Here is a 15161-nt window from a genome sequence, read left to right as displayed (position 1 = left end):
AAATAAAGACAACAATGCAGCACAGGATGAACCATTAGTCACCAGTAAACTTGTCCACTTACTCCCAGTCAACCACCACTCATCGTGACTGACTCAGCTCCTGAAGTATCATCATCACCAAGAACAAAGAGGGATTCAGAGGACTAACACCCAAGTGGCAGGAAGAGCAACATTCCCAGTACTCTGCAACATCACCGGAAACTATGGAGCAAGTGAGCCAGGCAGTGTCCTACCGTACACGACATGTCTTACTGTCAGCCATGTACAAGTCAAGGTGGCTCTCTAAGCTACAGAACTGTAAGCTTAGCCTGCCCATAGTCCAAATAGTGAAGTCTCACGACGAACACATTACTTATCCTTAATAACATTCTGCATTATACTTCAGAGCTGCACTCACTATTCTTCTGCGTGACCCAGAAACAGAGCCAGGAGCTGTCCTGTGCCTATAGAGGTGTAATTACATGCATATACTGCATGTCCTGTGTGCATACACAGGTGTTACATGGAGCCTCAGACGAGAGGTATGTGTAGTACAGGAAACCACAGTTACACAAGGACGGCGTCATTTATCAGGGGGCGGTGGCAGATGCTGAAGTCACTGGCATCCAGAGAATCTCCATACATGTCAAGTACGGAGGGGGGAGGGGAACACAGGATCAACAAACAAGACGACATCATTGGCTTCTTGGATTTCCTGCAATTTCTACAACGTATAAAAAACACTAGAAAGGGTAAAGAATAGACAAATGCATAAATAACAATCCCATAACACCGGACCAGAAGCTCTGGATGAACGCAAGCCTCTCTCATGTTATACTGACATGGAGCCACTGGGGCTAATCTGAAATCTGCCATTTCTGCAGTTTCCTATTACATTGCCTCTGAACTGTGACAGACATCCCAAAACACAGGACTAGTGACACTGGATCTGCAACTCGCTCCATCGCTGCGGACTATGGCACCCATATACATACGACCTTACAGGTCGGCGGCAGCTATTTGGGCGTTATCTGATCTTGATGGAATTGCAAAAAAAAAAACCTCAGACAAGATTGTTTTAGTCAAAGAAGTTTAAAATCAGCCTCTGTGTAAAATACACGGCACTCATTTTCTTAAAGAGGTTATCCAGCATTGTGGTAAAAGTCTGCATTCACTACGTAAACTTTGTCTATCCTCACTGTGAGGATTCTCCGGTACCGGGAGAGGCGAGCGCCTGACCACATGTATGTGATTTGCATATTTCAAGACACATTCCGACTAGACATGTCCGGCCTCACTCAATAACACTTGCACTGAGCGAGGACGTGCACGTCTAGTCGGCACGTGACCGCATGTATGGAAATTGTGTACTTGCAGTCACACACCCACTACTGGCAAATCCTCACTGACCTCAGTGTGCGCACTGAGAAGATACACAAGTCTGCAGTCACAGAGAGAGACTGCAGACTTGTAGCCTAAGGCCGGACAACCCCTTTAAAAAAACCGATGCACAAAATTTGTTTGTTTTTTTTTTCTCTAGGAAGGGCTTAATAAAAGGGGTGTAAAAACAAAGGACAGACTAAAGATCGACAGGAAGTGCTTGTATTCACTTCCGTGCATCAACACGTTCTTATGGAAGATCCAAAGGCTATGCTCACACGTTGCGTTTTTGTAGTGGCTTTTTCCTGCGTTTTTTTACGGAAATAGAAAGCTGCTTTTTACAATACAAGCAAAAGCTATGAGATTTCAGAAATCTCATGCACATGATTGTTTTTTGTTCTCCTGACTAAATTGGAAAACTGCAGCATTTCCTAAGTCTGCAGCATTTCCTAAGTCTGCAGCATTTCCTAAGTCTGCAGCATGTCAATTCTTTCACCATAGAAAACAATGATGAAGTACCAAAACACTGCAAAGAAAACCAACCATGAAATTTTGCTGCCTTTTTGGTAAATAAAACGAACTTTATTAAACATGTGCTTAGACAAATGACATATAATCAGCACCAGGATTTGCTTTTTGTAAGCAGCTTCTTTACTGCCAAGAGAATCATTTGTGCCTTCAGAAAAAAAAAAAGCAGCGTGTGAACATAGCCTTAGGTCATCGTCAAAGTATTAGTAGTATTCATAAACCAAACCCAGAAGTGGGGCCAAAACAGAAGAGGTCCCAAACTTTCCACTATTCTTTCTCAGTGTAGGTTCCACTCCTAATTTTGGCGTACAGATTCACACGGCTGTACACTGTCAGTGCCCCAGATGTGTACATGACAGATTTATTGCAGTAGTTTCTACAACTGAAAACACAGGAATGAGGATGTTTCAGTGGCAAGCGCATGGATTTCTGCTAGCCCAAAACCGATAGGGTAAGTCAATTTGTACCGGAATTGTGGCCTTCTTACTCTCAGTTTTGAGTGGAGAATCCACAATGTTTGAGAGCAGCAGCAAAGTGGATGAGCAATTAAATTCTGATCTGGGTATTTTCCAGGTGGATTTTTTCGGCCACAGTTATGTTCATTTTTGTTGCGGTTTCATTGCAGAAGTCAGGACATGCAATTAAACTTTTTTTTTTTTTTTTTTTGCAGATTTTGTTTTTGTTGCGTATTACCAGCAGGTTTGCAGTAAAAAGTCCACAATAAAATGAAAATCCCCTTAAATATTTTTTAAAAAACCAATACACAATGCTCACACCTACTGCCGATTTCTCTGCAGTGTTTCCATCCCGGCCTTCTGTAGTAATGTCTTGCCCTATGCCACTGCTATTGTCTCATGTGGGACAAAAGGGAAGACACCGGAGGCCAAGATGCACCAACACCACCCGAGAAAGCAGCACAAGAGGTGAATATTTTGTGGTTATGATTTTTATAAAAGATTCTGAATTCTGTAGGAAAAATAAATAAGGCTACATCCACACATTACAAATACGCTGCAATTCTCAAATTAAGTCAAAGAAAAAAACAAGCATACATGAGATTTCTGAAATCTCAGCTTTTGCTGGTGATGTAAAACGTAGCTTCTTTTCTGTAGCAAAAACGCTGCGTGTGAACATAGGCACATTTTTTGCATCCTTAGGCTTTTATGCAAATTAAAACTGCTTTTTACAGTACCAGATAAGCTGTGAGATTGCTGAAATCTCATGGGCGCTTCTTTCTTTTTTTTTTTTTTAACCTGACTGAATTGGAAAACTGCAGCATGTCAATTCTTTCAGTGTTTTTTGCAGCATTTTTTCATTCTAAGAAAGTGCAAAAAAACACAAGTTTTCCATAACAAATCACGTACATGTGAACAAGCCCATTGATGGGACTGTCTTAAAAAGACAGTACCGACACAGCTGGAATGGTACCGGAGGCGAGCATAACAGACATCAATGATGATCGGTCGGATCACAATACTGGTCGTGCATCTGCCGTCCCTGAGCACCTCATAGAAATACATGAAGCTGTCATGCTTGGGAGACGCACAGTCAGTCCAGCCATTGCGATCAGACAGATGATCACAGACATCTGAAAGAGCCCTAAGTGTTATTATTTTACTAGGAGGAAACAGGGATTCAGAAATAGTGTGAGTAGAGGACAAGCTCTTTAATTCTGCTGCTCTTATATTCCTAGAAATGGAAAGCCTAAGCCCGCATTTCAGAGTCCGTATACAGACGGCAATACCCCGGACCTACAGTATGATAGTCATTCATTAGGCTGTGGCTTCAGGTCAGGAGACTCGCGGTCAGCCGGGCATTGCGGTGTGTATTCAGTCTGAGCCCGGCCTAACCACAACTGCAGGATCAGACTACACAAGGTTTGTTTGTAGTCTGTTACCATGGTGACACACGTCTGCACACAAGCTGTATACACAAAACAGATCGGAGGTCATCTGCCTACATTTTTACTATGAATTTATACGTTTCGGTCAGTTGTTTTCTTTCCTCTGAGATTTAGAACCAGCTCATGTTGTGTTATTAAAGGGGTCCTCATCTTAAACATTTACATCATGTCCTCAGCACGTGGTTGTGTGACAGGTGCAGGCTCATTTTCGAGGCTCCTGGAGGCGGCACCTACATCTGTTTAGGGATGGAAATCTGCTTTAAGCCCTTGGGGCCACTCCATATATCACATCGTCCTACAGTGACCCCCGATTCGTGGCCCTTCCACTGATGGTTACAGAATCTTACCCCTGGATCTCCCTGCAGAGCCCCATGTACTCGGGACCCCTGCTTTTACAACCGGGGGTCCATCAGGGCGTTTCCAGTGTGTGGTGCAGCCAGTGCTCGGCAGCCGAGCCAGAGTCGTCCTGGCGTACATCTGTGACTAGGAGCTCTGCAGGAGGATCAGTCCCATGTAATACCGGACACGACGCCCTCCGCAGGCTGGATCCCCACTTTCTCTTTCCTCCAGGACACAGGATTGTGGCACAGCACCAGGGGCTCTGCATACAGACACCTGGCCCCTGGGGGCCCCACCTTTCTGGCTCACAGACTAGGCCCCTCATCCGGTTGTAGAACAGGGGAGGCCCCCGGGGGACTCTCCGGTTGTAGAACAGGGGAGGCCCCCGGGGGCCCCCGCAGGGCCCCTCACCACACCCACAGGGCGCTGAGGCACAGAGAACACTGGATGTGTGGCCCCCAGTAACCCTCCGCAGTCAGCAGCGGCCCCCGGGCCCGGCTCCTGACAGAGCACAATCCTGCGTTGTGAGGAGACCAGGCCTCAGCCTCCCCGAGCCGCCACACAGCTCCCCTCCGCGGCCGAGCGGGCCCCATCCTCCTCTGCCGGCCGCTGCTCCCTCCCGGGACCCAGTCCTCTCCTCACAGGCCGTTTCCTCCCCGCTTTCCCCCGTCGCCCGACTCACTTGAGCCCGTGGTGGCCGCCATCTTGCGCTCGCTGTGCTCCGGAGCCGGCCTCTCGGTGATGTCACGACAGGCCGGCTGTCACAGGGGAGAGGGGGGTGGGGCTGGCGCCATAGCTGACGAAACCATAGAGAGCAGCCGCGAGAGAGATAGAGCGTCACCCGACGATGGAAGCCATTTTGGAAGAGGGCAGGGCAGCTGGCCAATACTATCAGGCGCTCAACTACAAATCCCAGTATGCCATGCGGCATCAACCATACAATTCACCGGCAAGGCATGCTGGGGATTGTAGTTTATCAGTGAAGGACTGATGAGTGGGGAAATTCACCACAATCACTCAACAGCCACAGTGGTGCTGGACAGTGGACAACACATTGTCACAGCTGCAAATGGATAGGATAACATCTGCTGACATACCCAACACAAGGCTGCGTTCACACCTTTTTTTAACCCCAGGTGGAAACAGCCTGTGTTTTCTTATCCTGAAGCGTTTTATTAACATTTTTCTGTCATATTTTCTGTATATTTTTTTTTAAGCGTCGGTTTGGGGGGAGGGGGCGATTTTTGGATGTTTTTATTTTAAATACATTAATCAATGAATAAAACGGTAGCATTTTTTGAGACAAAAACACAAAATGCTCAAAATAGACGCCCAGGTGCCATTATGGTGTCCCCCCCCCCCCATTTATTATAATTATTATTATTAAATAAAATTATTATTATTATTATCCTTCCGATCGACTTGCATTGTAAATATGGAGCAGCTTGGAAGACGCCTGAAGAACAATCGGGTCACTCCTTTTAGCCACTCGGCATCTTTGGAAGACTGAAGCAGTTAAAATACATTCAAAAGACTGAAAATAGGAACTGCGAGTTGTTTTTACATGCGAATGTTCATTCTTTGGAGCATTTTTAGGGTGTGTTCACACGGAGTTTTTTTCGGAAACTAGAAGCAGATCTAGGCTTTCCTGCACATGGGGAAACATTCAGGTTGGCCGCCCATCCTGTGCACAGCTCATGCGGTTGGCGTAGTTGTCATGTGACCTCTCATATGTGATTTGCGTACTCACAGTCACGTGAAGATGAGATGCTCTTTTCCATTTTCTCACTGTTGAGTGAAAAATGACAGTCCTTGAGACAACCAGGAAGAAATGCTAGTCGGCACATGATCGTAAGAATGAAAATTGCAAATGAGCGATCAATCATGTGATGACCGCTGGAATCGTCACGCAGAGCCAAATCCTGACAATGAATAAATGACACGCTGTTAGGATTTGAGATACCACAGTGCTTAATGTTATAATTATTAATGCTGCTTACATAAATACAGACATAGTACTCATTAACTTGTCAGACAGCACAGTACTTTATGAACATAGCCATGTGTCACATTATTATTTTTTATTATAGCGCCATTTATTCCATGGCACTATACATGTGAAAAGTGGTATACATAGCAAAAAAAAGTACAATAATCTTAAACAATACAAGTCAGCGACTGGTACAGGAGGAGAGAGGACCCTGCCTGCGAGGGCTCACAGTCTACAAAGGATGGGTGAGGATACAGTAGGTGAAGGTAGAGCAGGTCGTGCAGCGGTGTGGTGGAGCGGTGGTTACTGCAGGTTGTAGGCTTGTTGGAAGAGGTGGGTCTTCAGGTTCCTTTTGAAGGTTTCCACAGTAGGTGAGAGTCTGATATGTTGGGGTAGAGCATTCCAAAGTAGGGGGGGATGCACAAGAGAAATCTTGTATGTGATTGTGAGAAGAGGAGATAAGAGGGAAGTAGAGAAGGAGATCTTGTGAGGATCAGCGGTTGCGGCAGGAAGTACCGGGAAACTAGGTCACAGATGTATGGAGAAGACAGTTGTGGATGGCTTTGTATATCATGGTTAAGGTTTTGAACTGAACAGAGGGGAGAGCGGGGGACAGATGGATTAGTCGAGCAGCAAAGTTAGGATAGATTGGAGGGGTGCAAGAGTGTTAGAATGAAGGTCACAGAGCAGTAGGTTGCAGTAGTCAAGGCGGGAGATGATGAGGGCATGCACTAGTGTTTTTCCAGGTTCTTCGTTGGGGAATGTGTGGCTCCAGGAGATATTTTTGAGTTTACTTTAATGGATAGGTCTGTTGGGGTGGGGGTTGAGTGAGATGGGGGAAAGATGATGAATTCTGTTTTGTCCATGTTAAGTTTTAGAAATCTAGCAGAGAAGAAAGATGAAATAGCAGACAGACATTGTGGGATTCTGATTAGTAGGGAGGTGATTTCGGGTTCAGACAGGAAGATCTGTGTGTCATCAGCATAGAGGTGATAGTGAAAGCCATGGGACTCTATGAGCTGTCCCAGGCCGAAGGTGTAGATGGAGAAGAGCAGGGACCCTAGGACTGAACCTTGCGGGACACCGACAGATAGGGGGCAAGGTGAGGAGGTGGTGTGTGAGTGGGAGACGCTGAATGTCCGGTCTGTTAGGTATGAGGAGATCCAAGATAGGGTCAAGTCTGTGATGCCAAGAGATGAGAGAATTTTTAGTTAGAGGGAGTGGTCCACTGTGTCAAAAGCAGAGGATTGGTCCAGGAGGAGGAGGATAGAGTAGTGTCGCTTGGCTTTGGCAGTTAGTAGGTCATTGATGACTTTAGTCAGGGCAGTTTCAGTGGAGTGATGCGGTCAGAATCTAGATTGTAAGCGGGTCGAAGAGGGAGCAGGAGGAGAGGTGGGAGGGCTGTTCAAGATGGACGTGTTGTTCCAGTAGCTTTGAGGCATAGGGGAGAAGTGATAAGCGGTGATAGCTGGACACAGAGGATGGATCAAGAAAGGGCTTTTTGAGGATGGGTGTGATTGACGCATGTTTGAAGCACCAGTTGTTAGTGATAGGTTGAAGATATAGGTTAGGGTTGGGGTGAAGACTGTGGTGAGGTTTGGGATGAGGTGGGACGGGATCGGGTAGAGTGCTCAGGTGTTGAGATGTGATCTTGAGAGTAGAGCGGAAAGTTGATCTTCTGTAATAGTGCAGAAGCTGGTTTTGGAGGAGGAGAGTTGAGTAGTTATGAGGAGGGGCTGTGGGGGTTGTAGGCCAAAGCTTTCTCTTATGTTATCAATCGTCTGCTTGAAGAATGAGGCAAAGTCTTCAGCAGAGATGAGTGGAGAGGGAGGAGGTGCTGGGCGACAGAGGAGAGAATTGAAAGTGTTGAATAGCTGTTTAGGGTTTTGCGACAGGGAGGATATGAGAGATGAGAAGTAGGTTTGTTTTGCTGCAGTGAGAGCGGACTTGAAAGTAGTGAGGGACTGTTTGAATACGATGAAGTGGATCTTTTCCATCTCTACCCAGCAACCGTGGAAGTCCACCTCAGTTTTTTAGTCAGGCTGGTGTGCCAGGGTTGCCTGTTGATTTTGCGAACTTTGGTATGTGTGAGAGGGGTGTCCGATTCAAGAGCTGCAGCTATTGTGTTATATAAAGCGGCAGCAGCATCTGCATTATGTAAGGAACTTATGTCTGTAAGAGGGAGAAAGGATTCAGAGAGTGAGTGTAGATCATGGTGTTTAAGATTTCTGCGAGGGTGTGCACGTTTGTGGAGTGGGGATTGTGCACCTGGAGAGGAGAGGGTAGAGAATGTAAGGAGGTTGTGGTCAGAAACAGGGAGAGGTGAGTTAGAGAGGTTAGATAAGGAACTGAGGCGGGTGAAAATGAGGTCCAGTGTGTGGCCCTCTTTTTGAGTGGTTGCGGAAGACCATTGAGCGAGGCCGAAGGAGGAAGTGAGAGATAGAAGTTTAGAGACAGCTGAGAGGGAATTGTCAATGGGGATGTTGAAGTCACGCATGATGATAGTGGGGATGTCAGAGGAGAGGAATTGAAGTAGCCAGGCGGTGAAGTGATCTAGAAGGTGGTGGTTGACGCTGGGGGGGTGGTAAATGACAGCCAGTTGGAGGTTGAAGGGGGAGTAGATGTGCACCTCAAAAGAAGGGAGGGTAATGGAGGGTGGCAGTGTAATTGGGGTGAAGAAGCAGTTACCTGACAGGAGAAAAACAACTTCTCCACCATGTTTGCCGCTTGGGCGGGGAGGACGGTGTGTCGGTACAGTGGAATCCACCATAAGAAAGTGCAGCTGGAAAGGCTGTGTCTGAGGGGATGAGCCAGGTTTGAGTGATGCCGAGGAAGGTAAGTTTGTTAGTAATGAAAAAATCATGGATGTCGTAAAGTTTGTAGCAGACAGAACGAGTGTTCCATAGAGCTCCTGTTAGTGGGACTGGTGAAGCGGGGGCTTGGCGGATGGGTATAAGGTTAGAACGGTTACGGAAATTTGTGATACATCGTGGATGAGAGGTAGAAGTGACTGTAGGGATGTGGTGAGGAGGACCAGTATTTGGAGAGATATCGCTGGCAGTGAGGAGGAGCAGAGAAAGTGTTAGCAGGAGAGGGCATGAGATGGCTGTCTGTGTTTGGAGACACAAGATTGTACATTATCTGACAAGTTATGGATTGTTATATGTGTAAAGGATCAGAACCAATAACGGTACATGAACACATCACCAGAACCACTATCAGTACAGAAATACATCACCAGAACTACCATCAGTCCAGGCATACATCACTAGAACCACCAACAGTACAGAAATATATCACCAGAAACACCATCAATACAGAAATACAGTACAGACCAAAAGTTTGGACACACCTTCTCATTTAAAGATTTTTCTGTATTTTCATGACTTTGAAAATTGTACATTCACACTGAAGGCATCAAAACTATGAATTAACACATATGGAATTATATACTTAACAAAAAAGTGTGAAACAACTGAAAATATGTCTTATATTTTAGGTTCTTCAAAGTAGCCACCTTTTGCTTTGATGACTGCTTTGCACACTCTTGGCATTCTCTTGATGAGCTTCAAGAGGTAGTCACCGGAAATGGTCTTCACTTCACAGGTGTGCTCTGTCAGGTTTAATAAGTGGGATTTCTTGCCTTATAAATGGGGTTGGGACCATCAGTTGTGTTGTGCAGAAGTCATGTGGATACACAGCTGATAGTCCTACTGAATAGACTGTTAGAATTTGTATTATGGCAAGAAAAAACAGCTAAGTAAAGAAAAACGAGTGGCCATCATTAATTTAAGAAATGAAGGTCAGTCAGTCTGAAAAACTGGGCAAACTTTGAATGTGTCCCCAAGTGCAGTTGCAAAAACCATCAAGCGCTACAAAGAAACTGGCTCACATGAGGACCGCCCCGGGAAAGGAAGACCAAGAGTCACCTCTGCTTCTGAGGATAGGTTTATCCGAGTCACCAGCCTCAGAAATCGCAGGTTAACAGCAGCTCAGATTAGAGACCAGGTCAATGCCACACGGAGTTCTAGCAGCAGACACATCTCTTCAACAACTGTTAAGAGAAGACTTTGTGCAGCAGGCCTTCATGGTAAAATAGCTGCCAGGAAACCACTGCAAGGACAGGCAACAAGCAGAAGAGACTTGTTTGGGCTAAAGAACACAAGGAATGGACATTAGACCAGTGGAAATCTGTGCTTTGGTCTGATGAGTCCAAATTTGAGATCTTTGGTTCCAACCACCGTGTCTTTGTGCGACGCAGAAAAGGTGAACGGATGGACTCTACATGCCTGGTTCCCACCGTGAAGCATGGAGGAGGAGGTGTGATAGTGTGGGGGTGCTTTGCTGGTGACACTGTTGGGGATTTATTCAAAACTGAAGGCATACTGAACCAGCATGGCTACCACAGCATCTTGCAGCGGCATGCTATTCCATCCGGTTTGCGTTTAGTTGGACCATCATTTATTTTTCAACAGAACAATGACCCCAAACACACCTCCAGGCTGTGTAAGGGCTATTTGACCAACCAGGAGAGTGATGGGGTGCTACGCCAGATGACCTGGCCTCCACAGTCACCAGACCTGAACCCAATCGAGATGGTTTGGGGTGAGCTGGACCGCAGAGTGAAGGCAAAAGGGCCAATAAGTGCTAAGCATCTCTGGGAACTCCTTCAAGATTGTTGGAAGACCATTTCCGGTGACTACATCTTGAAGCTCATCAAGAGAATGCCAAGAGTGTGCAAAGCAGTCATCAAAGCAAAAGGTGGCTACTTTGAAGAACCTAGAATATAAGACATATTTTCAGTTGTTTCACACTTTTTTGTTAAGTATATAATTCCACATGTGTTAATTCATAGTTTTGATGCCTTCAGTGTGAATGTACAATTTTCAAAGTCATGAAAATACAGAAAAATCTTTAAATGAGAAGGTGTGTCCAAACTTTTGGTCTGTACTGTACATTGTAAGAACCTTCATCAGTACATGAACACATCACTAGAACCACCCTCAGTACAGAAATAGTTCACCAGATCCACCATCAGCACATGAAGACATCATCAGAAACACCAACAGTACAGAAATGCATCACAAGAACCACCATTATTACTTGAACGCATCACCACACCACAATCAGTACAGAAATACATTACCGGAACCGACAACAGTACAGAAATACATCACCAAAACCACCATTGGTACCTGAAAATATCACCAGAATCATCATCAGTACAGAAATACATTCTCAGAACCACCATCAGTACATGAATACATCACCAGAACCACCAACAGTACATAAATACATCACCGGAACCAACAACAGTACAGAAATACATCACCAAAAACACCATTGGTACTTGAACATATCACCAGAATCACCATCAGTACAGAAATACATTCTCAGAACCACCATCAGTACATGAAAACATCACCAGAACCATCATCAGTAAAGAAATACATAGTCAGAACCATCATCAGTACATAGATTGTATACATAGATTTATAGATTGTAAGCTTGCGAGCATGGCTATCATTCCTCCTGTAACTGTTGAAATGTGTTACATTGTATTGTTTTTATTGTCTGTAAATGTCCCTATTTAATTGTAAAGTGCTGCGGAATATGTTGGCACTATATAAATGAAAAATATTATTATTATTACATGAACACATCACCAGAACCCCCATCACTACAGAAATACATCACCAGTTCCACTATCAGTACAGGAACACATCACCCAAACCACCAACAGAACAGAAATACATCATCAGATCCACCATCAGTACAGGAATAGATCACCAGAACCACCAACAGTACAGAAATACATCACCAGAACCACCATCAGTACATGAATGCATCACCAGAACCACCATCAGTACAGAAATACATAGTCAGAACCACCATTAGTACATTAACACATTACCAGAACCAATATCAGTACAAAAATACATTACCAGATTCACCATCAGTACAGGAGTACATCATCAGAGCCACCAACAGAAGAGAATTACATTACCAGAAGCACCAACAGTACAAAAATACATCACCAGATCCAACAACAGTGTAGAAATAGATCACCAGAACCACCAACAGTACAGAAATACATCACCATAACCACCATCAGTACATGAATGCATCACCAGAACCACCATCAGTACAGAAATACATTGTCAAAACCACAATCAATGCATGAACTCATCAACAGAAGCACAATCAGTACATAAATACATCACCATATGCACCATCAGTGTATGAATAGTTCACCAGAACCACCAACAATACAGAAATACATCACCAGAACCACTATCGGTACATGATTGCATCACAAGAACCATCATCACTACAGAAATGCAGCATCACAATCACCATCTGCCCTATGCTGTGCCCCTGAATAATTGCCTTTCACTGTGCTCCCTGCACAATATATGACCCCTACACTGTCCCTCTTATGGTACATAGCCTCCACATTGCCCTCTCCTATAAAATATTGCATGCACACCCGGGGGGACATAGGGGGGACTATACAAACTGTAACTGCCGCACTTGTCTCCCTTATAAATTATAATCAACACTGTTCGCCCTTCTGAAGTATAACTGCCACACTATCCGCTCTTACTAGTTATAACAGCCACACTCTCCCGCCTTATCAGCTAGGATCTCCACACTGTCCCACCTTATCAGCTATAATTGCCACAGTCCCTCCTTATCAACTATAATCTCCATACTGTCCGCCTTGTCAGCTATAATTGCTACACTGTCCCAATTTATCTGCTATAATCACCACACTATCCCCTCTTATTAACTATAACCGCCACACTCTCCCACCTTATCAGTTATAATTTCTAAACTGACCTGCCTTATCAGCTGTAATCTACACAGTGTCCTGCCTTATCAGCTGTAATTGCCACACTGTTTGCCCTTATTAGCTGTAACCTCCAAACTGTCGGTCCTTATTAGGTATAACTGCCACAATGTCCGCCCTTATTAGCTATAACCTCCACACTGTCCACCCTGAAAAGCTATAGCCACCACACTGTCTCTATTTTAAGTGCCCCCCTGCTGACCTGTTCCATACTGTTCCCCCTCCTCACACTTTCACCCCCCTGCATACTTTCATGTTATGCTGTCCCCCCTATATTGTCCAGTTTCTATACCATGCCCCTCCCCCCACTTTTTTCTCTCTGCATACTGTCTCACGCTGCACCCTCTCTATACTGTGCCCTCACAATATTTACCCCTCTCTATACTGTGCCCTTACAATTTTACCCCCCTCCCACCCACCATAAAACTTCTATTTCTTTGCCATTAGAGCCCCCCTGCTGGCTGTGCCAGGGGCAAATGCCTCGCCTGTCCCCTCATAGAAACTGAGAGGAAACTCTTCAATTCGTCCTCAAAAACTCAAAACTCCACAAAAAAAAAAACGGAGTTTCCTATCCAAAAAGATGCAGTGTGAACACTCCTCAACACATGGAGGTTTTTGAGGAGTCTTTTGGAATGGGTCCACTCTAAAAAGTGTCTGAAAAGTTGTTCAAAAAACACTTTTAAAAGACGCTTTCTATTCATTTCTATTGTCAAACCTCTCTGCTGGTCTTATGTTTAGGTGTTTTTTTATCCTGAAGAGGTTTTAAAAACAACAAAAACGTGTCACTTCTTTGAAGCGGATCCTAATAGAATCTGCTTCCAAGTAGTCACTATCCAATTAAAAGACTGCAAAAAAAAAAAACGCTTTAGGTAACTAAAAACTCCTCCAAAAATTCTCCTGAGAAGTAGAGTTTCTTGAGGCTTTTTCCACTAGAAAATATGTTGTTCTACTTGAAAAACCTCTGTGTGCACATAGCCTTTATCTACCTCCGCAGTGTGAATTTACATGCAGCATATTTTGTTGGCGAAATTTATGAGAATGTCTCCCCAAAAGAGCCCAGTTGGCATTACTACAACTTTTTGTGAAGCGCCATCAAATTTTTTTTCTTAACATACACCCCTCCAACAAGCCCCTCAGACTGGGCACAAGCAGCTGTACTTCATGGTCTATATGCAGACTGTGATGCCCAGACTGGTCACAGGTCTCATGACCCAAACTTACAGCCTCACATAAGTCCATGAGGCTGTAAGTTTTGACCTGCGGTCAGTCCGGGCATTGGGGTCCATATATTGGAGACAGTTATGATAATGTCGCTGTAGAATATGATGGCGCTATATAAGCAAAGTATAATAATATATGGACCATGAAATAGTCCGGTCTGAACTCAGCTTAGAATGGAGAGACTGATGTACGTCAACCAGTGACTGCAGTGATTGGAAAACTGGAATAATCTACAGGTCGCAATACCAGTGGGATGCAGAGATGGGGCCAGTCGATTCGCAGGATCCCTATCCAGCAGCTATGTCAGTAATCTGTGGACACTGGATGGCAGCTCTGCGAAACACCTCCTCCTACCTTACAGCATCCACTTTTAATAAGCCGGCCTGGTGTGACATCATGAGCACATGTGACATCACAAGCACATATGATGTCGCACCAGGCCGGCTAATTGAAAGAGGAGCTGCAGATGCCATCAGGTAAGAGGCAGTTCTCAGGGCTCTTGTCCATTAGCCAGAGATTGCTGACATGGTCGATGGACCTAGTCCAGTGAATCGACTCACACTACCTCTTGTGGGAAGTTTTCACCATCAGGTTCCATAGTGACCCTACTCCTGCTTCAAGAGGTTGTCCTGGCAAAATGCAATTCAGGCCAGGGATCAAGTCTGCATTTAGCCCAGACAACCCTTTTAAGTTGTGTCACAGATACACAGCCGGGGAATCACGCTGAACTCAGCACTGTTACCACTTATCACAGATACCACCGGAGAGATCAAACAGATTCCACCGATGCCACCAATTGTCAAAGATTCACAGCCAGGGGTGGGTCATGCAGATATACCGTTGTTACCGTTTTGTCAGGGAACGCAACTCCATTGCCTCTAATCGCCAGGAAAATTACACAATTGATTGACGAGTGACGGACGAGGCAGTGGCTGCTTCCACTACTAGGCCGGTTATTTGGGAACTCA

At 45.0% G+C, this 15161-nt stretch overlaps 1 protein-coding gene across 3 annotated transcripts in view; it reads right to left on the bottom strand.

Annotated features, from left to right (window-relative positions):
* LOC141272222 (ubiquitin-conjugating enzyme E2 variant 1) overlaps nt 1–15161 on the bottom strand; it is a 60071-nt gene that overhangs the window by 16692 nt on the left and 28218 nt on the right. Inside the window, exon 1 of one of the 3 annotated variants that reach the window (XM_073682699.1) lies at nt 5880–5917. The exons of 1 other annotated variant lie outside the window; for it this stretch is intronic. In XM_073682699.1, coding sequence (XP_073538800.1) covers nt 5880–5910 — 31 coding nt within the window. In that variant the 5' untranslated portion in view covers nt 5911–5917. Of the gene's footprint in view, nt 1–4811; nt 4957–5879; nt 5918–15161 lie in introns of those variants that run through there. One more of the 3 variants, XM_073682700.1, reaches the window with a different exon arrangement.

Source organism: Phyllobates terribilis, unplaced genomic scaffold (genome assembly GCF_046119375.1).
Source record: "Phyllobates terribilis strain yellow unplaced genomic scaffold, ASM4611937v1 Scaffold_5__5_contigs__length_657084704, whole genome shotgun sequence".
NCBI classification, from domain to species: domain Eukaryota; kingdom Metazoa; phylum Chordata; class Amphibia; order Anura; family Dendrobatidae; genus Phyllobates; species Phyllobates terribilis.
This window is presented reverse-complemented; position numbering and strand designations above follow the sequence as displayed.